Genomic DNA, 27,891 nt, shown 5'->3' on the forward strand with positions numbered 1-27,891 from the left:
GAAGCGGCGGCGGCGCCAGGAACAGGGAGGCGGCGGCGGCGCGGCAAAGGAGGGAGGGAGGGAGCCGAAGCCGGGCCGGGCCCCGCAAGAGCAACAGCGACGCCCAGCTCCTCCTCCTCCGCCTCGGTGAGTCCGCTCCGCCGCCCGGAGAGGCTGCTCGCCGCCCAGCCCGGATGCCGGCTCAGGCCGGGCCGCGCCGCCGAGGTGCCCGAAGAGAGGCCCGAGCCGCGAGCGGGACACCGCGGCCTCCGCTGGGTGAGCGTCCCCGGGGCAACGGTGCGCCCTCCCCCCACTCTTTTTCCTCCTTCCTTCCCCCGGTGGCCGCCGATGGAGAGCCAGGGATGGGGACGGTGCGGTTCTTAGCTTGCCTGCATCCCTCCTCCCGAGCCCCGGCCTCCTTTCCCTTTGTTTGCGCGGCGCTCCGAGCTCTCGGCGGCGCCAGGCCCTGCGGAGGCAGCGGGGCTGCGGCGCGGCCTGCATGGCGGGCGGGGAGCAGCCGGGCCGGGCCGCGGGGCCACTGCACAGCCCCCGCCTGGCAGCAGGGGCCGCCGCCGCCGACCTCCCAACGACCCTGCGCCCACCTCCCCCGGGCCGCTGCTCCTGTGCACCCGCTGCTGCTCTGTGCCGTGACCGGGGGGCGGCCGAATTAGGCTGCTGGCTGCTTCCTCTCCCCATCCACCCACCTTCATTTTTAGGTTTGCAGGGGTCTGCTGCTGGGCAGGTTGCCAGGGGTGTCATTTTGTGCTACTGCTGTCGGGGCTTCGCACTGTGAAGGAGCTCCGGGGAAGGTGAAGCTGTAAATGTCATGTTATTGTTAGCTGAGGGTATGCCAAGGGCTGTGTAAGGGGTAAGGGAAGTACTGCTAGCTGTGACAGGCAGCACTTACAGGCTTAAAAAGCTCAAGACTTTTCTAAATTTATTTATTTATTTAAAATCCAAACAACAGGTAAACAAACAGAAACTTTATTAGCTTTCATTGTTCTTCAAACTGTCTTTTCCACTCTCTTTCCCTAATGGTGTAGCTTTGGTCTGAAACAGCTGGTTCTGGCCCATGCCAACTCCGTTGTCTAAGAAAGACCTTTCGAAAACCCTGAACTTTTGAGATGTAGAGAATGGCGCCGTGTTGTGAGGTGCTGTGATTGTGTTTTTTCCCCCTTAATTCTTTCATCATTTCTCCCCATATTTTTAGAACTGTGATAATGTACAGCAGAATATTCTTTGGAACGGGAAAGTGTCTCATCCAGTTACTACACTCTCCTGCCCTTTCATGATGAGGTCTCAACTCCTCTTTCCTGCCTGCCAGTAATGCTTACACCACATCCAACCTCTCAGTACACCTGTAGTTAAAAATGCCTTCTGCGGGCCTCCTGTCTTAGGAAGCTGATTTCTATAGAAGTACTTGAGGAATAATCCTTCTGCATTTCTGCCATGGCTGGACGCTATTTTTGTTTCATGTCAATTAGCCCATCCTTGGATTGTAGAAAATATGTAAGCTTTGGCATAGTTATGAGATAAATTACTCTAGCTTGGCTGGAAGACGTAAGCCACAGGAGAATATCTAGGTATTTTTGGAGTCTTTTACAGCGAGAGAGTAATTGTAGCTCATGCTTTTCTGTCTAAGTTACTAAGGCAGATTTCAGCTTTTTCAAAGTGCTTGCTTTAATGAAGTTTTCACTTCTGTCGTATATTTCTTGTTATGTGGCATCACGCTAAGTTTAGAACTGAACTTTTACTTAAAGCAGACTTACTTCTTGTTGTCGTTATGTGGATATATGCATTTACTAACTTCCCCAGAAGCTTCCATCTATAGGTTAGTAGAGAAGTAGCGCTGTATTGTTACCCAAGCTTCTGTGAGTTTCTTCATGGTGCTGGATATGTGCAACTAAGGGTTCTTGTAGACTAAGTTACAATGTTGGATTATCTTAAAAATTGACATAGTAAAATATGAAAAAAGATACTGGCTTATACCATGCTGTTAATTTGTTTCTTCCTGGGTTGTTCAGTAGGTCAGTCAGATACTTTGAGTTACACCTAGAAAAGGAAGTTCGGACAAAATAATAACTTGGTCCAGGTTGCTGTGCAGGTAGATCAGATTACTCTGCTTATTGCAGTGATGAGGGGGAGCGAGAGCAGACTCTTAATCAAGACTTCTTCAGAAGCAAGTTAATTTCTTAATATTTTTATGAAAACTTCTGTAGTTGTAGGATAACTTAGGGATTGCTGTCTGAAAGACTTGTTCCGGTAGTGTTGCCTTGAATTGTCTACATATTTGCTGCATCACTGCTGGCAAAACTGAGGCCATAGTTCAGGGTAATTCATTACGTGCTGTATTTGCTGTTACTTTACTTCCTCCCTGGGCCTACATAGTGCTGTTTTGGTAGTACAGCGTGCCATAGGGAGGTGAATGATAGAAAAGTAAATGGAAAGGAGTTTGATCTTTGCTGGTGTGTCTTGGCTTTAATGTGTGTTAGCAACAAAGCAGAGGATGGCTCCATTAGCAACAAAACAGAGAAGCTTGTGATGCTGCTTGGAGGAAAATATACTACAAATAGTATAAAAAAAAATACAGTCTAACTTGTAAGTGCAAATACTGAAGTTTATTGAGTGGACAGGGTGGGGACTGAAAAGCAGAGTAGAGTTCTTATGCAAATTGACTATATATTTCAGTGAAGTGTAAGGGAAACAGAGAACTTTGTTTCCTTTTTTTTTATTATTTTTATTTTATTTTATTCTTAAAGAGAAACCGCAATATTTGGTAATGTTCCTCATCCTTATTCTTTTGCCTAAACCTAATTTCATCCCATTTTAATATATGCTTATTTTCTGAAAATACAAATAAGTCTTCAGAAGTCCATAAATGCACTTGATGCAAAGCTCCTAAGTTGTTATGAACCTTTCTTGTGAGGGGCACCTGTGGGTCCCACTGTATTTGACATAGCAATAGAAAAGTGAAGTATTTTTCAAAAAGAAATGAACCCTGAAAATTTTCATTGACAATATCAGATGGCAAAATATGTACAGTGCTGTGTTATTTAAAAAAACAAACAAACAAAAAAAAACCAAAATACAAAACAAGAGGATCATACTTGTGATAGAATATTCATTATCCATGTTTTAAAAGCAGCTTCATACCACTCAACTAAATATGCTTCTAATACGACAGACCCTGAAGATAGATGATGCTCAGTGGATCCCTTCTGCTATTGTTATTTCTCTGTTTTTCTCTGAAAAATACTTGTATTCCAAATCAAACCACGTGTGTATATGTTAAATGAATTTCTATGATTTTCCGTGTTAAGAATAACAAAACAAAGATAACTCAATTCAGCCTCTTCTGGTAGTTAAAACCAGACCCACAACAAACGGGCTGTGAATTACTGCCTTGGATGAAAATGTGAAGCTGACTGTATGTGAAATGTTGTCTAATATATTAAATGTGTAAAGAAAGTTGTGCACACTTTGCTAGAGTCTACATAGGCTGATATTAAAAAGGCATCATAATACAGATTCTGACTTAGGCTGCTTACTGTCAGAATTAAAACTTTCACGTCAGTGTTAAAAACTGAGCTCTGACTTCTTAGATTTGCTTAAGTTACCCTTGATTTTTTTTTCTTCTGCCAGTTTTCATGGTTTTCTGATTTTCTTTTATGCATGAGCATGCAAGAAATAAGCATCTGCAGTTCAGGTAGCTTCAGCAAGTTTTGAGGTGTATTGCTTAACAAATCTGATTACTATTCACCAGAGGCTGTAATATAGATTCAAGAACATATTTTTACTGTCATTTTGTTTTTAATAAAAGTGTTATTTTCCATAATTATTTTCTTGTTTTTGTTGTTCTGGAAAATACTGCGATAAAATTGTGTCTCTCTTCTGTTTCTTTAATCATTCATATAACACTTCGAACTCTCAGGAGCTCAGTTGGCTCCATTTATGACAAGGATGTAAGCCATGTCTTACCTAAGAAGTTGTTCCATTGGATGCTACATTGCCAAGAAAACTAAGCAAGTTAAATATAAATCTTCATTTGGTTAGTGAGGATGCAAGTACATTAGCTATCTTGTTCTGCCTCTAACATTAAAATGCTGTTGAAGGGATATGGAAAACGTTCTTGCTTGCAGAAAACCCCAACCTAAAGATGCCTTGTGTAGGTATTTCTGTCCAGCCTCTGCTTTCCAAACATTGCTTCCTATTGTGTATATATAGGGCACACAGAGCAGATGAGATTTCTTGTCTTCTGATGAAACACATTCTTTTCTTTTGTAATTTGCCAAGTGCAGTAAGTTGGCAGCTTTAGAAAATCTTAGATTTGTAAGGTATGTGGGCTTTTTGTTATAAACACCAAATAATTCTGCTGTAAACTGCTGCAAAACAGTTTTGGATGAGAGCCATTTTTTCTGGCAGTGAAGGTATAAATAGATGTTACAGTGTTTTTGTTGGTGTTTTTTTTTCTTTTTCTTTCAGAGCTCGTTAAGTGGTCTCTGGTTAAAAAGAAGAAGTAAAATAAATTAAACAATGAAAATGAACCTATGAGTCTTGTTAGTTAAACTGTACAGATACATGGTATTTTTCTTTGCTTCCCAAAGCAGTATATAATCAGCAGCTGTATTTGTATTATTTAACTTGCATGGGTATAGATAGCGATCTGTAAGAGGACTTGTGTAAGGTTCTGAAGGTCTGAAGCTAATGCAGTACACGTAGCTAGCAGATAAATGGATAAATTTTAGCATCTGAAGTAATACTTCAGTAATTGTTCTTCAAGGATATTCTGCATGACTTAAAAACAACACGTAGACTGTTACTCTGGATGACAGAATTGTTGAAAATGAGATTCTAGTCAGGCTTACTTTTACAGAGTGTGATCTTTGTTTTTCTTGAGTAGTTTTATTCTTAATTAATCTTGATGTTCTGTGGTAAATCTGCTAAAACAGCAGTTTGTAGGAGTCTTGAGTAGGTGATTTTTTTTTTTTTTTCCTTCTCTAAAGCAGTCTGTATTCCTCAAAAAGGTCGAGAATAAATTAGTAGGCTATTCCAAATGTTTCTGAAGCATGCATATTTGATCCCAAGATGGCTCTGAAATAGTGGTGAAGCTCACTTTCCTTTTTGTCCTTCTGGTTCTGAGAATCTCCCGACTTGGTGAGCGCTACAAGACCAGGCAGTTACAAGCTGTGGTATTAACTGCATTTCTGATATTGATAATAGGTTTTAATACTTTTAGAATCCCTTACCTACTCTTTTGGCTGGTGACTGGGTATCAGATTAATAGGTTTAATAACTGAAATACAGAAATACAGACCAGTGGCATCAGGTAAAGAGGTTTTTATTCCCGAAATTGTGCCTTATAGTGTGAGATTTATAGAAGCTGCATTCCAAAAACAGGATAGGCAGCTTTTCAGGATGACACTCTTCTTTCAGACGCTGGTGAGAACTCTGTGACTGAAGAATTCTCACTGGATTCACTGAACAGAAGCTGTTTGTGCAAGCATATTGGTTTTGATGAAACTTGCACTGGGAAAGGCTTGTGGGCTGGAATTTTGGTCAGCCCAAGGAGGCTGGTTCCAGAATAGTTGATTTGTGCATTCAGAGGTAAAGTCTCTGGTTTGAATCGAAGATCTTATGTGGATCTCTATAAGGTGGGTGTCTAGCGTTTTTTATTTTTCCTTTCCTTTTCACTGTTCTCTTTTCAGTGGAAAACAGACGTAAAAAAAAAAAACAAACCAACACAGTTCTGACCCATTTGCCTTCTGAAACTTTGACTTTTCTCCTCTTCTTGGCTTTAGAAAAGAAGAGAGTATTTGGTTAGTAATAAATAATGTTGAGAAATAATTAGGGATTAGTCATAGGCCTTTGGGATGATTTTAGGCAAAAATCTACTAACTTGGGAAAATACATGGAAATGTAAATAGTCTTCAGTCCCTTGCTGAAGGGTGAAGACTCTATACTGACCAGTGGTATCTGTTGTAGTGCTATTTGAAATGTAATTTAGTGATGTTCAAGAAAACAAAATGAAGGGGAGTTGTGTCATTAGGGAATCACAAGCCTTGCATATCACCAAACCAGGTGCTTCTTTGAATTTGCATTATTTTAAATAGTTTATCATGGAAAACAGCGTGTGAACATTGAAATGTAGTTGTCTATTTTCGTTTTTTAATTGGGTTAACACATTTATTTTATTTATAGTGCACATAAGTTTAAATCTATGCCAGAGAGAACAGGAGGAAAAAGCAGATTCTGTGTTCATATATATGTCTTCTCCCCTCTCCACCCCCCCACCCCCCCCCCCCATCCTTTTTTTTTTCCCTCCATGCTTGAAATTTCAAGCTCAGCTTTTGCAGCAGAGCTCCTGTACTCCTGGCTCTGCAGAAATTTGACCCCACTCTGGAGATAGCTATCTTAAAGGCTTTGCGTTTGTATAAATTTCATGCAGCATGTTACTTTGTATAGACAGTCAAAACTTTATCTTTGATCCCGCATATAGGAATTTATGCATCGATGTGAAGTTCCTCAGTTTCATACTCCAATTTTTCGATTGCAAGCTAAATAGAATGTACTGTGAGTACTGCCATTGAGTTAAATGTCTGTTCATAAATTAATCTTTACTGGGCTGATACTCAATATTAAAATAATCAGCTTATTTAGAACTGTGTGGAAAATTTCTTAAAAACAACAATAACAGAACAAACCCCAGACAGTAATGATGAACAAAAAAACTCAGTGCAACAACAACCAACCTGAAAGCTCTCAAGTCTGCATCAGGATGAAACAGTGTCTCTCTAAAAATTTTAACTAAGATATTCTTTCTCCATTAGATGTGCTGTCCATGGAGGATGCTTCTAGCTGCAGATTATTGCAGTGTAGTTTTGGAAGGGGCATAAAGAAGAGAAAAAGAAAAGAACCTGATCTTAACCACGAGTGATTAAAGAATCTCTAGTTTTAACCCAAAATCACAGAATTTCCATTTAGACTAAATTCTGTCAGAACTGGTGCAGTCTTGTAAAAAGCTTAGACTCTGGCAAATTGGGACTTAATTAAAAAAATTGCTAAGATGTTTTGCCTGTGCAATAAAAACTGTGTTATTATTTTGCTCATCGTACTAGTTGTGTAGTGTTAATGGATGTGGGTTTTTTTCCACTCTGGGCTGGAAAGGACTGTCAATTTAGAAAACCTATGTAATGTTGTACTTTCTTTTTTAAGGGGAACAAAATATTAAAATAGTTTTATGACATTAGATGAAGATAATACTCTGTACAGGTGTGTTTACCTTGTAGATTTGACAGTACATTGAAGACAGCCATTTCTACTTTTACCCTTATATGGCTAAGCTCTAAACCATAAAAAAGATAATTACTCTTTGTTCTTATTGGGCCTTCTGCCAGTGAAAATGGGAGGGAAAATATTTAAAATAAGCAGTGTTTTACATTCTCATTCTCCCAAATGCGGAGTTAGGACCCACTGCAGACAGTAATACAAAGAACTTGGAAAAACAGTCCACATGCATTTTCAGGTCAACTCATCCAGGCTCTGCTGCCAGATTGTGGATGCAGCAGTTGCTTGCTTACAGAAGGTACTTTATGAGGACGAAGCTTTCCTCTTTGGCCTCAGCCTGACTGAGGAGCTCCCAGTCTCTAAGCAGCAAGAAGTCCTCTCGTGTTCTTTCTCCTTGGCTTGTCTGTAAATAAGCCCTCATTTTCCTTCATTAATTCAATGTGAGAGACTTTGTTATGGTATCAGATAGTGTTTTTCATTCTGTGTATAAAATGGGTTAGACTTGTGGCTGAAGGCAATCCTAACATAATGTTTGGTATGTATTTAACGCTGGTACCAATTTTAAGTAAAGAATACACAGTTAATAAAATAATCATGACAACTTAGAAGGATCATTTTCAAATGTCTCATTTCAAAGTATTACTTTCATAAAGTTTTAAAACTTTCTTAAACATAAAGCTTTAAAACTGTCTTAGCGTTGTCTAGCAACTAGTTTATCAATCATAGAGAGTCCAAATAAAATGCTGGGGATACTAGAAACAGAATATGTTGGAATGAAGATTAATTAGAATAAAAACAATTTGGAATCTTAACAGTGGAAAAGAACAGAATTATGAGCTTTCTTCCATATTGTTTCTACGTGCAGTACGCTAAGAAACATGATGGTACATGATCTTTGTTTAGTTGCCTCCTATGAAACATCTTCTGATTTTGAAGATTCTGGAAATGTTTTCAGAATCTGCAAGTGAAGCTTCATTTATTACTGTTGTATTACTTAAATATCAGTTTATCAAGGCCCAGTGTGAGGAATGTGATTAGCTGTGTTGCAGGAACCTCAGCCATAAGGTTGAGATGTGCTTTGAGTTTTGAAAGAATGAGTGAGAATTCTCTTCCCACCCTCAAATGCCACCAAATTTGATTGTATTCAGAGCTTAATATGATTACTGGGGTATTTAAAATTGAAGATGTGGGCAGTTGACATTTTGTGTCTTATTAAATATCACAAAACTATCAAATTTGATAACAAGCCATTAAGTAAGAACAAATAATGAGGAGGGTTGGGAGTGTTCAAACAAAAGGAATTCTTGGATTTATTTTCAGATTAACTATTTAAAGGCAGATTGAATCTGGTCTTGCTCACTCCTCATAAGTGATTTTTTTCCACTTGCAGAATATGCCAAGTGAACTGAACCTAATTAACTGTTTTTCATGTACCAGAGTTTTTAGAAAATTGAATTAAAATGATTTTTTCTCACTTTTTGAAGTAGTTTGCTTCTTTATTATATTAGCTTGTGATGACTGTGGTTTCTAGTACTTTATCAGCGTTTATTACTGTCTTTGTTCATAAAACTCAAAATGGTTTTATTTAGCAGTAATGGAAAGTGTTATACTTTCATCATCAACACAAGGTATGAAGTCACTTGGAAGTAATCATTTCTCTACTTCGTGGGAGAGGAAAAAAAAAAGGACTTTCATCTTAGATCTTTATGTTTAAACCAAAATTCTTTTTTTTAACCTCCTTTTGTAACACTAACTGCTAGTGTTATCATTTGTGTGTAACTAGGAAGATTGTGTAGGATACTTATGGAGTGGTGAACGTGTATATTTTTCTAGGTGTTGTGGTTCTTTCAGCCTTAAAATCTTGATACCTAAAAGCATGATGAAGATGGATTTAAGAATCTGATAACTATTTTGTGTAGATAGAGGTGGGGAGAGAGGGAAAGAGAGAGGCAGAGTGAAACCTCTTCACTTGGGAAGAAATTATAAGGTTGTTAGAAAAATGTTTTTGTATGCAAACCTTTTCCTTGGATTAAGTTTTCCCTTCTTTATGGTACTTTCAGAGCCTCAAACAGATCAATGTTATTCTCAGTTTGATTGCATCTTGCTAAGTAGTGTAGGTGTTCCAGAATAGAAATGAAATGCTCCCGTAACTGTATGCAAGACTGTGTTTTTTATACTTGATGTATTATATACTTTTTTTGCCTTCAGAATGGATTCAGAAGTTTGAGTGAAGCATCTTGTTGATATTTTTCTTTATTGTGGACTACACTGTGGGTGAACTACATTAGGCATAGGTTCTACATGGCAACATTCTACAATACAAGATTAAATAGAAAATTACTTAAAACTTTCTTGTTTGCATGTATACAGACTGACTTTCTGGCCCAGTTCATCTTTCATCTTAAACTGTTTCTTTACAATAGAATATCTTAAACAAGAATAAGTGAGAATTTCCCTTTCATCACGCCTAGGACTGCTCTCCTAGTTGCTAGAATTTGTAGTTTGATTTTTCCCATGGGGCAAAAATCCTTTTTGTGATATGTAGAGATACTGTGATAGCTTATCCATTTCTCACGATGTCCAGAAAAAGAAGTGTTTGTGCCCGTATTTTATTTGACGTGATTTTGTGAGGTGATGACAGGCAGTTTCATGTTTCCCTTTCAGAAGATGCCTGAGGAGTAATGCATAGCCATGAAGTAGGCCTGGGTAAAGTTTTGCCCAGATAGAGCACAGCTTTGGTGTGCAAAAATAAGGGGAGGGGCTGCTAAAGATGTTTTAATTTAAAACAACAGAAACAAAAATGCAACTTTGGTGTTTGAGTACTTCATTGATTAATCAGCTTTGTGTGTGTGTAGCAGAGAGGGTTTTTGATGAACAACATCTTAAATATAAGGTCTTAGTTTTTGTGGGCTTGTAAGGAACCTGACTCTTCTGTGCCCCATATACTCGCAATTCCTGTTGAGTTTTGGAGGAGTCATGTATGGTTAGGTACTGAAAAAAATCTTAACTTGGATGAAAATCAGAAGCTTTAAATCTATTTTAGATAGAACTGGTTGTAGTTATGACCTTTGCAGTTTGTCAAAATGTACGTTGCTTTGAATTGTATTTTTGGAAAGCAGGCCGTCAGCCTCAGATCTGTTGTGTTGCAAGCAGAATGTGGCAGGAACTGTGAGAATACTCTGTCTCGCTGGAGACACCAGTTAGCAAAATCATCACTTGTTTCATATAAAGCTTAAACTCTAGAGATGTCTAGAGATTGTCGGCCTATTTGTCTGTCTGAATTTACTTTCTTTAAGGACTTAAAAATTCAACAGAATGTCAGAAAGTTGAATCGTTACTAAATAGAGGACAATAGTAGAAGGTATCCTGAAAGGTTGAGTATGTCAGAATGATGAAACCCAAAGTTCTTTGCCTGCTTATTTCTGTATTGTCAGCAAATTCCTGAAAGGCACCACAGTCTTTAACTAATTGATCTCCCTTATTGGGTGACAACTTGCTGCTGCAATCAAGTACTTGAGTCACACTCATTTTGTTCTGTTGACCTTATATACTTCCATGGAGATATGAGGGAGGTTTCAGTTTTAAGTAGGTAGTTGTTCAAGATCCTTTACAAGAAAGTTCAGAATTCAGGTTTCGGAATTAAATTGCCTTATTTTGTCCTATTGGTGCATATACATTTTTATTCATCTTATGAATCCATCTAAAACAGTGGAAACTGAACTCTCTGTGTTCTGACTCATTAAGTATTGAATGAAGCACTGAATGCCTATGCATTAACATTTAAGAGTCTGATATAGAGACAGCAAAAATCCTTAATTAAGCCAATAATTCTGTTTGTGAGCTCTGGAATTTGGAGTTTAATTAGTATGCTGTAAGTAAATTATAGGATCATACACTTCAAAGCTTTATGAAGAGTAGAATTAATGTAAACATTTTTGATTTCTGTATGGAGCAAGACAGAAAAGAGTTGCACAGGCAACTTCTGGCTTTTCTCAACTTCTGAGTTCTTGAACTTTTAGCCCTGATGAATTTTTTTTTTAATATGTTTCCTATGCAAATAGCTCAGATAAAGGATATAAAACCATGTTTCATATTATGCTGTTGTTTAAGAGGGAAAACATAGGATTATAAGTTGTTTCAGAAGTTGTTTTTTGATTATTTTACAAGTTAGGGGAAGTAGAATTATAGTGGAGTTAGCAGATTTCAGAAATAAAAACTCAAAATTTGAACCAATAATGTTATGTAGAAAATGTTTTCAATTTTTAATGTTCTTGCTTGTGATTTCTCATGGTGATATAAAGAGTGTTGCATAAACCTTTTGTGCTTTGATTGTTACTACATCACTATAACACATCACTTTTGCTTCTAATGAACGTATGTGAGATCTTGATATTTTGAGGTAATTATACTTTTTTGTGTTACAATGAAACAGCTTTGTGAAACACATAGCTCTGTGACAACTGGAACTATTTAATCTCAGTTTCCTCCCTTGTCCTGGACAAACTTTTGAACTCTAGAGGAAGTTTTTCCTGTATTTGGCAATATCCATGCCTTGGATTTTATTTTTCTAAGAATATATGAATTTTTGCAATGGTTGCTATCTTGGCTGAGGTACCCTTTATGTGCTAAATTGATGAAAATTTTGGCAGTCCTGAAGGGATTGTGATGTATCCAAATAGAAAGAGCCTTGTTTGCTCAGGCTTTATTTCTGCAGAAAGTAAGACAAAATGTAACTGTTTTGGCTGAATATCACTCTAACCTCTAAAGAACTGAGTAGGGAACTCCGTTTCCTGAGTAGTGCCTTTACTTTGTATAAGTTACTGTATAAGAGTGTTTCATCTAGTTGTTATTTTTTCAAAGACTTGGAAACCCAGGCTTGTCTAGAAGTAATTTTTATTTAAATTCAACCAATGCACTTTCATCTCAGGTACTTCATGTTTCACTTAATGTAATTCAGGCTTAGACTGAATGGTAACATCTACTTTATTATGCATGTTGAATTTCTATTAATGATCTGCATTTGTAGTAAAACAATTGGTTATTATTTTGGAAAAAAAGTGTTTAATCAATGAGTGAAAAAAATATGAATTTCACACGCAGAAATGAGATTTCTTTCACTTCACACAGCTGAGGAATTTATAGAATAGAGCTGTTTCCATATATAGAAACTAAATTCTGTGTTGTTTCAGAATTTTCCACTATGAGAAATTAAGGGAAACGACAGATTTAATGTGCTTAAAAATTAAAGGGAAAGATGTAGGAGTCTGTGCAAGTCTGAAATTTATTAAGTCTCTGAGTTCTGTGGAAAATTAATGCTTTTATATGAGGCAAGTATTATGCTGTAATGATATTAAGCAGTTTTATGTGGGCTGAAGGAGAAGGGTAAGATCTTTGTGGTGTCTTGTAGCAAATAAATTGTATTTATCCCTCTGATAATTAAGTGAAGAAAGTCCAAAAGCAGAGGTCAGCCTCTTCCTCTTATTAAACTACTTCTTTCCCTTCTGTGTGCTTTGAGATTTAAGTGAATTGTATGAATGTTGTACACCATTAAACATTGCATACGAAAGATCTTTTCACTCTTCTTTTTCAAGGCCCTGTGCTCTCTTTCCACTCAGACCATAAATGGGTCAACCTAATCTTTCTATTTATTGAGGGTTAACTGCATTATAAAGGATTGCTGCATCTTAACTTAAATTGGGAGAATAGAGTGGTATCTTTTAACAAAAGAAAGCTGTTATTGTTATTGAAAATGTCATGGTAGAAGTGGTGAGGATGATAGCTGCAGATATCTCAGAGAGCTGCCTACTTGGTCATGTGAATTTGAAGTGTGTTTCAGCCCTAGTCAGAAGCTAATCTCTGAGGTTAATTTGAAGCCACAGGTGCAACCTTAATGAGTTGCAAGGTCCAAGATGGAATAGTTAGGAAGAAGTGCAGTGTAAGACTGCTGTTTTGTTGTGTATGTGTGTAAGTATGTGCATCTTCTCGATGAGCTGAAAATAGGAGTGGGAATCTTAAATCAGAGATCCTCCAATTGCAGATTGGGTGGAAAAGCAGGATTTTTATTATTATTATTTTTGATAATACATTTTCCAATTATTCTCCATCTGTTCATTTTAAAAGCTTGTTTTATCTTTTCTTTTTTGTCTATTTCAACTTCTGCTGCATGTGTTAAATCTCCATGGAATAAGAGGAAACTTAGAGTTTTAACAATGCTTCTTTTTTAACTAGTGCAGTTCATTAGATGTCTACATATGGACTATTGCTTGAAGAAAAATATGTTCTTACTCAACTTATTTTAATTAATAATAACTTGGGGTACTTCAACAACGGGAATTTTTCTTAATATTTAGAAAGTAACTTTACAACCTTAAAAGTATTTGTACAGGATATTTTTCTGTTTTTGTGCATCGTTGATGCTATGTGAATGTTATTTGTAGAACCAAAGGTCAATATAGCTACATTTGTTCTTTAATGTCAGATAAATATAAAGTAAAGCGGGGAAATGAGCAGTTTGTAACTTATTGCTTGATATAGTTTTACAACTATGTGCTACAAAGCTTTTTCTTGTGTCGATAGTGTGCTTAACATAAAATTTGATTTTAACTTTTATTTTTTTAATGAATGTGACTGTAGAGTTCTCTTGGCTTGTTTCTTAGGTTTTTCATCTCTGTTCATCGGAAAGAGAATATCTTATATTGTGCTTAGGAAGAGCATAGTTATCACTGCCAGTCATACTTCTTGGTTAGTGCTATAGTGAACAAATGCTACTTTCTCCAGATTTTGAACTACAACTTATTTTCTTTACAGCTCAACTGGACAGGCAAATTTGATTACTATTACAAATTAGCAGCTCTTAATTTTGAGAGAAGAACAACATAAAAGATAGGTTTATACTGGCAAGAATTGTAGCGAACTACTGTGATGGTACAGTTTCTGTTAACTTTCCTGGATTTTCCTGCTGCTCCTCATTTCTTTCCTTTCGAGTATTTTTGAGGATGTAGACACTCGTGTACATGCATTAACTGAGAGGTGCGTTTCCGTATTGCCCTTTCAATATATGTCTGGTGGTTTATGAAGCTGATTGCTGAAGCAGATTTGGTTTGAGAAGCTGAAAGTTTGTTTTGATAATGTATGAAAGATATTTCACCGCACCTCTTTTATGTCCTCATGAAAATACACCTGGGTATCAGGCCCTTTTCAGCAGGTTTTCTTCATATTTTAGAAGTTCTCTACAATGATAATATTTCTACAACAAGAAGAGAAGCACCGTCCTGAAGTAGCCTAAAATGAAAAGATAAACTTTTAAGAAATGATAATATTCAGCTGTCGCATATCTCAGTGTTTTCATTCCTACTTTGAGAAGGACTCAAAGACTTTCTCACAGTCATGTTATTTGACATTAATATTGAAAGAATAGTCAGATTAATGCTGACCAGAAAATCACTTTGAGAGAATATTCTAGTTTATTTTTTTTCTTTCTTTCTGACATGTGCTTTAAATGTTTGGACAGTGTTTCTAAAATTACTTCTGGTATGTATCAGGGTTCAAGAAGAAACTGCGTTAAGAATTAGTTTCTGGTGCTTGCATTCATATGATGGGATAGGTTATGGTCTTTTCAACACATGTTCTGGGATTCAAGTATTTGTGTATACTTTTTCATAAAAGTAAGCATAGAGAGGTACATTTTTATTTATTTATTTATTTATTTTTTACTGGTTGTCCTTTCTCATCTTCTTTAGTTTTTGCTATTTTCTTTTCACGCTATTTTCATTTCACACTATTTTTGCTCCTGAATAAGAAGGTGCAGAATTAGTTAATTGCCCAAAGTGTTACATTTAACCATTGTACAATTTACTACAGGTAACTTGGCACAAATCTTTTAGCGAATTTGTTTGAAAACTTGCTCCTTTTTACAAAACATGTGATTGGTCCTTGTAACTTAATGAGAAGCTGGTTTGTAGGACATTGCAGTCTTGCAGGACATTGCAGTCTTGCAACTTTTCTCTGGCTCTTTACATAGCTGTTTTATTGTTTAGGAGGACTGAGATCTTAGATAAGCATAAAGTCTTCCCTGTTGCCAAGCTGAGGGTACCAGCATACCTTACATCAGAGAAGTGTTTTGGTGTATGTATCTTCTCTCAGGAAGAAGTGGGATGGAGTCCTACTTGAAATTCTTGTATATCATCTTGTGGTAAATCTAACCTTTGCTTATGAAACTAAACTTAATTTTTGCTGACAGACAGCTTGTTGCAGGCTGGTAAAATAACAAGAGATGAAAATTGAGCCTGACTGAGCATTATTCTCATTCTTAGTCTGCTTCTGCATGAAAAAGATTTATGTGCACTTGATGGATATGATTTCCAACAGAGAAAGTACAACTACTATGCAGAACAGGTTTCTTTAGTAACTTCACTCATTTGATTCAGCAGAAATGGTTCACTTCTTCTCTCTATTGATTTGGCATGAATTGATTTGCTCTGTTATTTTTGTTTGTTCATTTTCCCCTCACTGATCATGAGGGTCTGGAAGCCAGCTTGGGCCTTTATTTTTCCCTGTGTTTTCTCAGCATGCCTGATTATTATTATTATTTTATTTTAGCAGTATACTATGTTACCAAATGTCTGCTTGTACAGTGACAATAATGAAAAGATAATAGCAAATATCCAAAAGGTTATTTACAGGAAAAACTCACCCATATGGAAGCCTTCAGTCTGCTGGGAAACACTGAAGTAACCTCCACCAAGGAGCAATCTCCAAGATGCTACCTTAGTAGTGGTCAGCCCTTAAATGAGGTCTAGAGGAGGTGGAGTCAAGCTCCACACTTTCTGGGAGCACAGCTAAATTACTCTCCCACAGCTGACCCAACACTTGCCTCAGCTGATTAATCAGAGGTTCAGGCTGTGATTACCAATTTCCCATACACTGCTTAAAAGAAATAATGGAAGATGATACTTGTGCCACACTTGGCAAGTATATAAAAAAAGTGTGGTGTGCTTTGTTCCATGTTTTAGTGTTGATTCCCACCTGTTGGTGTGAGGTTTAGCAGGAATGAATGAGATGGCTGGTCACCTACTTGCCTACCCAAAGCTCACTTCTCACATAGCGATGCTGATCTAATGACACACATCTGATCTTGAACTAATAGTATCAGGCTTCTGTCCTCGTGTTGGCTAGTTCTGATTTCAGTTTAGCATACCAGATGAATGTGCCCATGAATCCAGGTCTATCCTTGTGTGAGGGTTATGGAGCTTTGGGCAAAGATGTTTAATGTTAGTAACTGGCCTTGTCTATTGTAGTTATGCAATTATTGTAGTAACAGAACTGTATATACACAGATGAACTGTAATACAAATATGCCATTTAACACTCCTCGGCAATTTCCCAGGGGAAAACTACCAATCAGATAGAAATATTCTGTCCTGCAACCAAATATGGGAAAGAAGAACAGGACTTACTGCAAGCAGGCATGGATTAACAAAGGAGTCCAGATCTGCAGATCAAGACACATCCTTTTCCAACAGAGAACAGCAGTCGGGGTAAATGGTTCCATTACTGCTTTTGCATAAAGTTAATTCTATGGATGGATATTGGTGAAGAAAAGTCTCTTTCTGTCACTTTTTTCCTTATTACTTTACCCCACTTTTCTACTTATTATCAAAGGCATACCTTGCTTATTCTTTGCTAGGGGTTAGGGTTTCTATGTGTAATACCTGTTCAGCAATATTGGCCTTTAGAGAAATGGACAGAAATTTTCACAGATGTTCAAATCATAGGATGTGGATGTATAAACAAATGGTCTATAATATCTACACTCTGTTCAAGTTTCTGCCCAGTTAACTTCAAAATTGGGAGTGTTAAGTATTTTTGAATTGTTCTAAGGGTCGAAATTACTTCAGATGAACTTTTATCTGTTTTTTTCCTCAAATTATGCATTTGAGTTAATTCTTACTCAGGAAAAAACAGGTATTCAAGAGAGGATGAGGTAAACTTTCATGAAGTTCATACGCATTTTAAAACAGTGTTCATCCATAACAGAGGAAGTTACTACTAAAACTGTCTATTTGTTTTGTTGTCTTCAAGGCAATTGGAACTTTCAGCATAAGCGTATACAATGGAGGTTAGATGGATTCAGTTAAAGACTCTTCTTTTTAAAGAGTAATATAATGTAGGAGTTTACTTGAAGATCTGGAAAGTGATAAGCCTTACCATCATGCTAAGTGGCAAGTCTAGTCAGAAAGTTGCCATAGTGTATTTAATAAAATGTTCTATGTGAAAATGATAGTGTTTGAAATAGGTATTTAGTGTCTTGTTTGTTTTAATGAATATATTATATGTAACTTTTATGACTAAAACTACGATTAGGTGGAAGAAAATATCTTGAATCAATATTTTGTATTGGTTGTGTGAAGATATATCTTCCAACCTATTATGACTTCATTATTAAAGTAAAAAGAATGGGAACATGCTTGTAGAACTACTTCCTGCTTATTTATTTCAGTAGGTTTAGGAGTGCTGGAGTATGTATAGATATTTAGGAATTTACAAATCACCTTTCTCGTAATCTATGTTTCCTTAAGATGCTGTTATTGAGACGTCCTACCAAATAATGGATGGGTATTTTCTAGAAACAGATCGGAAGGACAGTAGAATGATGCTTCATACTTCTCCGGGTAATTAGACTGAGTTTCATTCTGTTACTGTAATGAAAATCTAGTATTTGTCACACCTTGGGAATGCAGAAACATTTTTTTGTTTTATTTAAAGGTATTTATACATGAGTATAAAAATAATTGTTAAAAATATAATAAATTTCAAGTACATTACTTGGCTCTTGTGGTTTGATTCCGAAGAAGCCTGTTACAGTACATTCGCAGCTTATTCTAGTGTTTTTTTATTTTCTTTATAATCTGAATGCTCTTCTGTGCAGTAGCAAAACTAGAATTAACAAATCTGTAGTACTGCACTGAAAGCTGGAATTCCTATATGTTTTCAAATGATTTTTTGTGTGAAGTCCATCAAAAATGTTAAGTTTAATCAAAATTCAGACAGTCCAAAATATTCAGACAGTCGTAGAACTGTTGGATAATTCAGTCTGAAAGAAATCTCAGGACATCTCAAGTTCAGCATCCTCTTAGCCCTGAGATCAGACAAGCTTTCTTTAGAGTTTATGTGGTTGGCTCTTGGAAACCTAGAAGGATAGGGATTACACAACTCTGGGGAAAGTGTTCTGATGCCTGACAGGTCTCAGAGTGGAAAAGCTTTTCTTTACATAAAGTTGGAGCTTATAAATCACCAGATATGTATTTTTAATAATTGTTCCTCTCCTGTCAACATTATTCTTTTCAGTGTAGCTCCATAAGCAGTTGTGCCAAATGTTTTGAAAAAAGACATGCTTAGCTGGAAGTTGTAAATGATGCAGTTCTTACTGTGATTCTGTATAAATATTATATATGTTCTAATTGATCTCCAGATTTTTCAGGGGGAAAAAATAAATCAACTTAAATTTCTGTTAGGAAAATTTAAGCTATCTGAAGCACTACTGATTAATAGTACCAGACAATATTTAGTGATGGTATTTTTATTAAAAATTTGGCGATTCTTTGCACAATCGTAAATTGCATTGTGCTGTTTGTTTGTAGTGTGATGGTTTTTGTCTCAGTCCTTTAAAAGTTAATGTGGTTTTATTTTGGTAGTAGAATGTTCAGGCAGCGTTTTTTAATGATATTTGTCAAAGGAAATGACTGCCTAACCTGGAAGAGTGAAATAGATAAGAAATGATTAAAGGCCATATAATTATAAATGATCACTTTTGTTTTTCTACTTTTGTGTTCAGCGCATTGACATAAGTATTTGCCTGTTAGTCACTGCAACCATTTTACAGCATCTAAATAGATTTCACAAACTATTACTTTGAGCTTTCATAATTTTTCATAATTCTAGTGCCAATGTAATAACAGTATATGAGTATGTGGCTGATTGTCAACCTGTAAAGCTTTAGCTTTGTGTCTGTTTATTAACAGTTCATGTTTTGACTAATGTGTTGATGTTGTTTTGTTGCTTTTTTTTTTTTCCCCTTCAATATGAGGTTTACAAATTTAGATTTGATTCTTTTTAATAGCATGAAGAAGATTATGATATTTAATGGATAGTAATCTAGTAGTTCCTGATACTATTTGTCAGGATGCCTATGTTTTATCAATCTGTGTGATTTTAAGGATTTGGAAATGAGCTTGAGTTGGAAGTTGATGAGCCAAAATTTAATTCTGATTCTGTAAACTGCATTAACATTTCGTTCTTTTTCATGGTCTGATAAATCTCCTGCTTTCAGACAGTGTTCCAACTATTTCTGCTTACAGTAAGCAAGCTTTGGAGTACATTAATGTGCTTCAGATTGTGGTTATTTCTGGCAAATACCTGCCAGAAAAATTTCCAGAGGTATTCCTAGTGAGACTTCTTAAATGCACAGTACAGCAGATGGCACTGGAAGAGCACATCTGTGGAAGACTCCAGTGATGCTATAATTCTTAGAAAATACTAGTGAAGCTACTGCAATGTTGAGAGTTGTGATGAAATTCAGCAGCTTGCTTTAATGTATTCCAGGAAGGAATGCATGCTGAGTTCTTCTGTTTCAACTTCTGTAGATGCAGACAGTGAAAAATTTTACTTGCAAGTATGTTAAGCCTATCTCACATTGAGGACTGTTTAAACATATTAATATGTAATGCAGAATTATTGTGGTTTTTTTGTTTGTTTGTTTGTTTTGGTTTTGTTTTTTTCTGAAGTAAATGTGAAGAAGAATATTTGGATCAGTTGGGGTATTTGACTTCATGATACTTTTGCTTTTTCTGTCTTGAATAAAAAAACATCTAAGATGTCAGGACTGTCATTCACATAATTTTTATCATTTCCTGTATTAATGAGCTGGACTTCTGGATATATATATGTGTGTGTGTATAGTATCTGTATCTGAGATTTATATTTGAATTGTAATTCTTTATAATTTCTTGATGTGAGATATCACAAGTATAGGAAGAGACTTTCATGGGCTTGGGTAGTCAGGCATTTTGTTTGATTAAAAATACTGGCTGTTAAAGTAGACAAGCGTAGAACATGTTTTGTTCAAGCGTATTCAGTAGTCATTCTCAAAGAATGACATTGTCATTTCTGTATGTATGCTGCCATAGAGATTTTTCTTTTAAGATTTTTTTAGATATTAGATTTCTATTTATAAAAACAGAACATGTCTTTGAAGTAGCGTGATGCAGATGGCGAAGAATTGATGGCTAGGATACAAATCTGTGTAAATCAAGCTTCCGCATTTCTGCTGTTTATGAGAAAAAGTTCAGAATCCTTAGTCTCCTTTCACTGTCTTTTAGTTTTTGATATGATTCTTTAGCATTTGTGTTCTTGAAGTCTGCAAAAGTTGGTATCTGTCTTCAGAATGGAGAGATGGCTCTCTCTGTCTGCCTGTCTCTCTGTTTGTGATATATATTTTATTTATATATATATTTTTTGTATATTTTAGGATTCTTGGTCTCCTTCATTTTGCCAAGGGCCAAGTTTGCTGCTGCAGTTTGTTCTGCTAACATGCTGTGTAATTGTATGCTTGTGGAATAATGATTGCTACTAAAACTACTCTACTTTCAAGGCAGAAACTTCTTCCCAATCTCTTCCATTTCCCTTGTCATTGTTCTCCCCTCTCTGTAGGGCTGCTTGCTTTGGCTGGGTTTAGCCAATGCTGAAGAAAAACAAGCTGAAAAGTCAGGCTTATGGGCATGTGTTCATATGTGTACACATGACTATAGAAAATGCCAGTTGGAACAATTGCCTGGGACTTGAGAAGATGTGTCCATTTAGTCTTGGCAGAAGTACTTGACATCAGTAGTAGTACTAGGCATTGAAAGCCTGTGAATTGACCTCCTTTGTATCTGAAAGTTTGGAAATAATTGTTTTTTTCATAGAGGTTTGGGAAGGGACTTCCATTATTTTCTCTCAGTAGATGTTATTTTGCAGTTAAATTCTATTTTCATTGACTTGAAAAAAAAAGTATGAGAGTGACTAATCATGCTTTAACCTGTATGTGGGACCACTATTGGGAAGTGTGTATTACATCATTTTATGTTCTGCAATTATTTTTGTGGGGATGTTTTTACATGCCTTCTGAAAGAAAGAGATGTCTCTCTGCTTTACAGTTTTATATATGTGCGTGTGATATGTGTGTATTTTAAAACAGCATGGTAAAAGCAGAATAAAGTTGTGGAAATCAAGGCACCGGTAACATATTCGTATTTTAAGTCTTACTGATTTCCAAGTCAACATATACATATTTACTCTATATGCTTATTTATCTATTTATTTACTCTCTATGCATTTGATTCCCTTTAATTAAGTACTGCAATTTCTGTTTTGTTTAGAGGAAAAAAACAAACAACAACAAAAAATAACCCTTATGAATACTTTTAAAAATATTTCTTTTGTGAAGTTGATTGTTTTTTATTTACTTACAGGAGATGGCTCTTGAAGTTAAATGAGACTGGATAAAACACATAAATGAAGCTGAAGCTGCTCTGCATGTGTTAGGGCTATATCACCACAAGCACTGCTGATCAGCCAGACTTGGTAACTTGTCATAATGAAGAAAATTAGTCTCAAAACAATTCGCAAGTCCTTTAACTTAAATAAAAGTAAAGATGAAAGTGACTTTGTAGTGGTTCAACAGCCGTCGTTAAGTGAATTTGGAAAAGATGACTCCCTATTTGGCAGCTGCTATGGTAAAGATTTGGCTAGCTGTGAAGTCAATAGTGAAGACGAAAAAGGTGGCAAAAATAGATCAAAAAGTGAAAGCTTAATGGGTACGTTAAAAAGGAGGCTTTCAGCAAAGCAAAAGCAAAAAGGCAAAGGCAGCACACCATCTGGAAGTTCTGCAGATGACGACACCTTTTCTTCGTCATCTGCTCCAATAACTTTCAAAGATGTGCGAGCTCAAAGACCTCTGAGATCCACTTCCCTCCGTAATCATCATTACAGTCCAACTCCATGGCCCCTTCGACCTACAAATTCAGAAGAGACTTGCATAAAAATGGAAGTGAAAGTCAAGGCCTTGGTCCATTCCTCTAATCCAAGCCCAGCACTGAATGGCGTTCGAAAGGACTTCCATGACTTGCAGTCAGATAACGTGTTCCAGGAACAAAACAATGCATTGAAAAACACGGAATCTCAGAATGGGGACTTGCATCTTCATATTGATGAACATGTGCCTGTAGTTATTGGATTAATGCCTCAGGACTACATTCAGTATACTGTGCCTTTAGATGAGGGAATGTATCCTTTGGAAGGATCACGTAGTTACTGTCTGGATAGTTCCTCACCTATGGAAGTTTCAACTGTTTCTTCTCAAGTGGGGGGAAATGCTTTCCACGAAGAAGAGAGTCAAGTGGATCAGGATGTAGTAGTTGCACCAGATATCTTTGTGGACCAGGCGGTGAATGGTTTGTTGATTGGTACCACAGGAGTCGTGTTGCAAAGTCCAAGAGTTAATCATAGTGATGTCCCTCCACTTTCACCTTTGCTACCTCCAATGCAGAATAATCAAATCCAAAGGAACTTTAATGGATTGAATGGCACAGATGCCCATGTGGCTGAAAGTATGCGCTGCCATTTAAATTTTGATCCTAACACTGCCCCTGGAGTTGGAAGAGTTTATGATTCTGTACAGAACAGTGGTCCTATGGTTGTGACGAGTCTCACGGAAGAACTGAAAAAACTTGCAAAACAAGGATGGTACTGGGGCCCCATTACACGTTGGGAGGCAGAGGGAAAATTAGCTAATGTGCCTGATGGCTCGTTTCTTGTTCGAGATAGTTCTGATGATCGTTATCTTTTAAGTTTGAGTTTTCGTTCCCATGGAAAAACGCTTCACACTAGAATTGAACATTCAAATGGTAGGTTTAGCTTTTATGAACAACCGGATGTGGAGGGGCATACGTCTATAGTTGATCTAATTGAACATTCGATCAGGGACTCTGAAAATGGAGCTTTCTGCTATTCAAGATCCCGATTGCCTGGATCTGCAACTTATCCAGTGAGACTAACAAATCCAGTATCTCGGTTTATGCAGGTGCGTTCTTTACAATACCTGTGTCGTTTTGTAATACGTCAGTACACCAGAATAGACCTGATTCAGAAACTGCCTTTGCCAAACAAAATGAAGGATTATTTACAGGAAAAGCACTACTGAAAGCTTATTGGAATATTGCATCTTGCACTTTGGGAACAACAACAACAAAAAGAGATTGAATTACAGTTTACAGACTTTCATTATTATCAAAATCTTTTGCTGCCATAATGATATTTCATTTTTGTGTGTAAAAGAAAGGTAATGCATTTGGATTTATGTTTGTTTTGGGGTGTTTTGTGTATTTTTGGGGGCTTTTTTTTGTTTTTTCTTTTTTTTTTTTTTTTTGTAAAGAATGATTTCAAGTTTATTTTTAGAAGTGTGAAATAGCTATCTTTCATCAATGTGCAGATTAATCACAATGTGAATGATCAAATTATCCTTAATTTCCCCCAAGTCCTTTGCTGCTATCCACTGTGATTTTTATGCATTGAAAGCACATTTCATGTGTATTCAACCATAAGTAAAAGTCGATGAAAGTTGTTCAATGGATTTTTATTCCTTTAAAGTAGCCTGTTTGAAAAAAGATGATCATGGTTAAAAACATCAGTATTCTAAATTAAAGAATGTTAAAAATGATTTCCGAGTTCCTAATTATAAATTTCTATAGAAATATGCCATAATGTGGAACTTAATAGAGCTGTGTGATAAAGACATGCTTATGCAGCAGGTATCTTAAAAACAAACAAACAAAATAACCCAAACCCAATAAAGAACAAAACACCTTTCTCTTAAGCCTTGTATTGTCTGTACACTACTTTGTGTTTGAGAAAGTTGGTTCAGCTTTCTTATTGTCTCAGTATTTTGTTCTTTTAAAAATGGCCTTTAAAAAAAAAAAGTCTGTGAGAGTCAATTCATCACACCTATGAGGAAGTTGCAGTATTGGGATGACATCAAATATCTTTAAATGCCATTGAGTTAAATAAGCGAACTCCTACCAGGACCCTTCTTCTGTTTTACCTCTCTTTGGGCAAAAAATATGCCCTGAAAGTATAGGAAGACGCTAGGAAATGCTTTTACTGAAATACAAACTGTTAAGCCATTTCAGGGATTGGGCAAAACTAATAGGAGGATTTGTACAATATTTATTCAAACTAATAGAGGTTTCAGCATTTTCCTTTTTGGTTTCCCCCCACCCCCCCCTATTTTTTTTTTTTCTAATTTTTTTTTATTTTTCGCTTCTGAAATGCAGTAATACACTACTGTTATTTGAATCGTTCTACTTTTTATTTATGTTTTCTTAATATTCTTTGAGGAGGAAAAAGTAGGACTAATGGTATTTTGGATGGAAGTTGTTTGAAATGAATCTCTAAAGCTCTATTCTCATAGGCCCTGATATTCTGGGAAGGAAAAGTTTGAATATATATTGACCACAGAAAATGTTTCAGTTAACTGTCATGAAATATGTTTTGACATATGAAATATTGAATCAATTAAGTAAATGTTTATGATATCTGTCGAAGATTCTGGCATTTGAAAAGCTTACAGTAATTCTGACATTCAATAAGGAAAAAGACTTTCAGTCGGGAATACAGGTTCCACAATGTAATCTTTGATTCATGCAATGTTAATCCATGGCATTATTTTGTTTCTTTTTTTTTCTTCCTCCTTGCCCATGATTCTGTCCTTTTTATGTTAAAGGGATCGTGGCTAACTGACTTGGGAGGGAGGCTTACTCTGCTTCCCTCTGCGCCTAGATTTTAGCATTTTAGAATGTCATCTTCTCCATCTCTGGTAGGAGTTGCTAGTTAGTAAACATCAGCATAGAAAGGACTGTTTATCTTTGATATGATACAGCTTTCTTTTTTAGGTCATTTTCTTTTTTTTTTTTTTTTTTTTTTTTAACCTAGCCTTTTGACCCCTGAAGTGAGTCTTTAGTAATGAATACACTATTGCTGCAAGGTGGTGTGATAGCACTACATCTTGGGTTGCCTGAATTGATAGACAAAATTTATATTTTTTTAATTTATTTTTTGACCATAATGTTTAACAAAAAAGTTTTAAAAAAAAAAAAGAAAAAAAAGAAAAACAAAGGTAGATAAAGGCTGCCTTTGCTTTTAAGGGAGCGAGAGTAAGGATTTCTTCTTTAGTCTTATCTGATAAAAGTTTTAAATTAAAAAGAAAAGTTAAAAAGTCAGAGCTGTCTATATACATAATTTGTTTCTGCCATTGAGATACATTTATGCAAGTGTGAATTCTGTTTCCTTTTTTTCCTCTACTGACATCTTTCCAGACCTATCCCGTCCCCCCCTCCCCCCCCCAACCCCTGAATCAGAATCACTAACTTTGTTCAAAAAAGGCACAATAACCTATTGTATGGTACAGTGTTCTGATTCTGTCTGTGAGGAGGAAAAAGAAAAATCATTTTTATAGATTTCAGATGCATACATCTTGGGGAAAAGAAAAACAACCTCTGGCATTTACTTCACTTTAAAAATTCTTTCCCTGTGGAAGCTGGAGGGCCTATGCATTCTACAGAATCTTTGAAAGATTACTGTATAATAAATATTTTCATTGCCATTTAATACCACCATTGAATGCATTAAAATTATACTATGCCACATGTGTTAATTTAGCAGTTACTATGATGAAATCAAAATATTTGAAGCTATAATATCCCAGTCTTATTGCTGAATTGAAAAATATGTAAGAACACATGCCCATGCCTTTTCAGATTTATTTGTTCACTCTTATGTATTGATGATTTTTGAAACTAGTTCAGCTGTCCAGTTCTTGAATTGCCTTCCTTGCTATATTCTTTGTTTAGTCTGGTCAACTTACTGTTGTCAATTTCCCCCTCCTATAAAGCTTCCACAAAGGAACGCTTTAAAGTACTGGAGGCCTAGGATGTGGATACCACATAGTACTTTTGTTCTTGATACAAATGGTGGTGATATTTCCGCTGAGGTTGAAATACTTTAAATCAGTAGTAAGTAGACAAAAAAACAAAAACCCCAGTACTTATTTTTACAGGTTTCATTATTCAAAAGTTTTCTGTATATTTTATGCTAAGGTAATTGGCCAACCAGGAGAAAGAACACAGAAAAAATACTTTGAAAATCTTAGGGGTACTTCATATAATAAATATTAATACAGAATAAACGCAGTAACACTTAATTATGAGGCAATTTAAAATACTCAGAATAACCACAAAAATTTGTTTTGATGTCTACTTCATAAAATTTAGAGAAGCAATGTGACCTTGAGAAACAAAAAGGAAAGAAATAGAAGTTTTAAAATAGCTGCACTAAGAAAAAGTTAACTGACAATGATTTTCATACAGTAGAAAAGTAACTATTTATTCAGCACAACAGCTTAAGGGTTCAAAAGACAGGCCTTTTATGCAGCTGAATTTTGGAGCAATGTTTTTCAAAATGAAACTTTGAAATAAAACTTCTTGGTTTGAGCTTATGAAACAAGTGAAATTATTGGTAACAATTGTGTTTCGTTAATTGATTAGAAGAGTAAAACAATACCTTTAATTTGAACATAAAAATTTGCACAGTTTTTTTTTGTTTTTGTTTTTGTTTTTAATTTGTAGGTCAGTGTTATAAAAAACTGAAAGTGATTTGTATTCTTTTATCAATTTGAAGGATATAGCACTTATCCTGCTCTTGACATAGCGAATACCATCTTTGGATAAAAATGTTTTTTCTGTCAGAAAGATCTGAAATGCAATTAATAATTAAATTCTTTGTTCACCAATGAACTTACTTTACATTTTTTTTTAAAGTCACTTTCTTTCTATGAATATTGGGTGCTGGGCTAAGTGAAATCTGTGCAGGTTTTTTTTTTTTATTTTTTTTTTATGCGTTTCATCTATGTGATTACCAGAATTATAAATTTTAAATGGTATACCAGCAATATATGGGCTATCATTCTGTTGAGGAAGTATTTCTCTGTTACTGTATTTTCAATTTCTGTGCTAAGCTATGGATGAGTTTCATTTCTTTCAATCTTTTTAATACTGCAAAGAAGAAAAAGTAGTAACATCCTTTATAGATAAAATATGGACAAGATGGTAGTTCATGATATGGCATTGATATGTCTGGAAACTTCTAAATTCTACAAAGATAATGAAAAATTCCTAAAAGATTTTCTATGACTTTATGTTGGGTTAAAGAATTTTTATAGTGATGATGGAGTGCCATGAAGTTAATACTTGCAATCCAGATTGCTGTAGTTTACACTTTTCTCTGTTTCAGACCTGGTGTGCACTGTTTGTACTAAGCACACCACAGAGTGAATTATCCAAAGTCCATTGATTTTAATGTGTTTTGGTTTGTAAACAAAATTATAGTAATTTCTTGCACATTTTGGAGAAATAATTGTATAAGGATTAATGTATCTGCTTCTGGATACAGTGTGTAAATAAAAATTTCATTCACAAGAAGATTTGTGGAGTGTTCTATACCTGGATGAAGTTTGATAACTGAACAAAATAAAAGAACAGC

The 27,891-nt window shown here is 35.9% G+C and overlaps 1 protein-coding gene across 6 annotated transcripts; it reads left to right on the forward strand.

Annotated features, from left to right (window-relative positions):
- SOCS6 (suppressor of cytokine signaling 6) lies at positions 1-27,830 on the forward strand. Of its 6 annotated transcripts, XM_085537563.1 has the most exons (4): positions 117-255; positions 16,649-16,799; positions 17,841-17,933; positions 21,771-27,830. In XM_085537563.1, exon 4 carries the CDS (start codon positions 21,896-21,898, stop codon positions 23,498-23,500), a length of 1,605 nt encoding a protein of 534 aa, XP_085393689.1. In that variant the 5' UTR covers positions 117-255; positions 16,649-16,799; positions 17,841-17,933; positions 21,771-21,895; the 3' UTR covers positions 23,501-27,830. The 6 variants fall into 6 exon arrangements, with proteins under 6 accessions (XP_015710666.1, XP_015710663.1, XP_085393689.1 ...); XM_015855179.3 differs by lacking the exon at positions 17,841-17,933; XM_015855180.3 differs by lacking the exons at positions 16,649-16,799; positions 17,841-17,933 and having other exon boundaries at positions 1-126.
- The last annotated feature ends 61 nt before the right edge of the window (positions 27,831-27,891 follow it).

This window comes from Coturnix japonica, chromosome 2 (assembly GCF_054131305.1).
Source record: "Coturnix japonica strain WE chromosome 2, WE-NBRP24, whole genome shotgun sequence".
NCBI lineage: Eukaryota > Metazoa > Chordata > Aves > Galliformes > Phasianidae > Coturnix > Coturnix japonica.

Excerpts from the sequence above, each read along its gene's own strand:
- SOCS6 (XM_015855180.3), top strand. The coding sequence starts at position 21,896 with ATGAAGAAAATTAGTCTCAAAACAATTCGCAAGTCCTTTAACTTAAAT.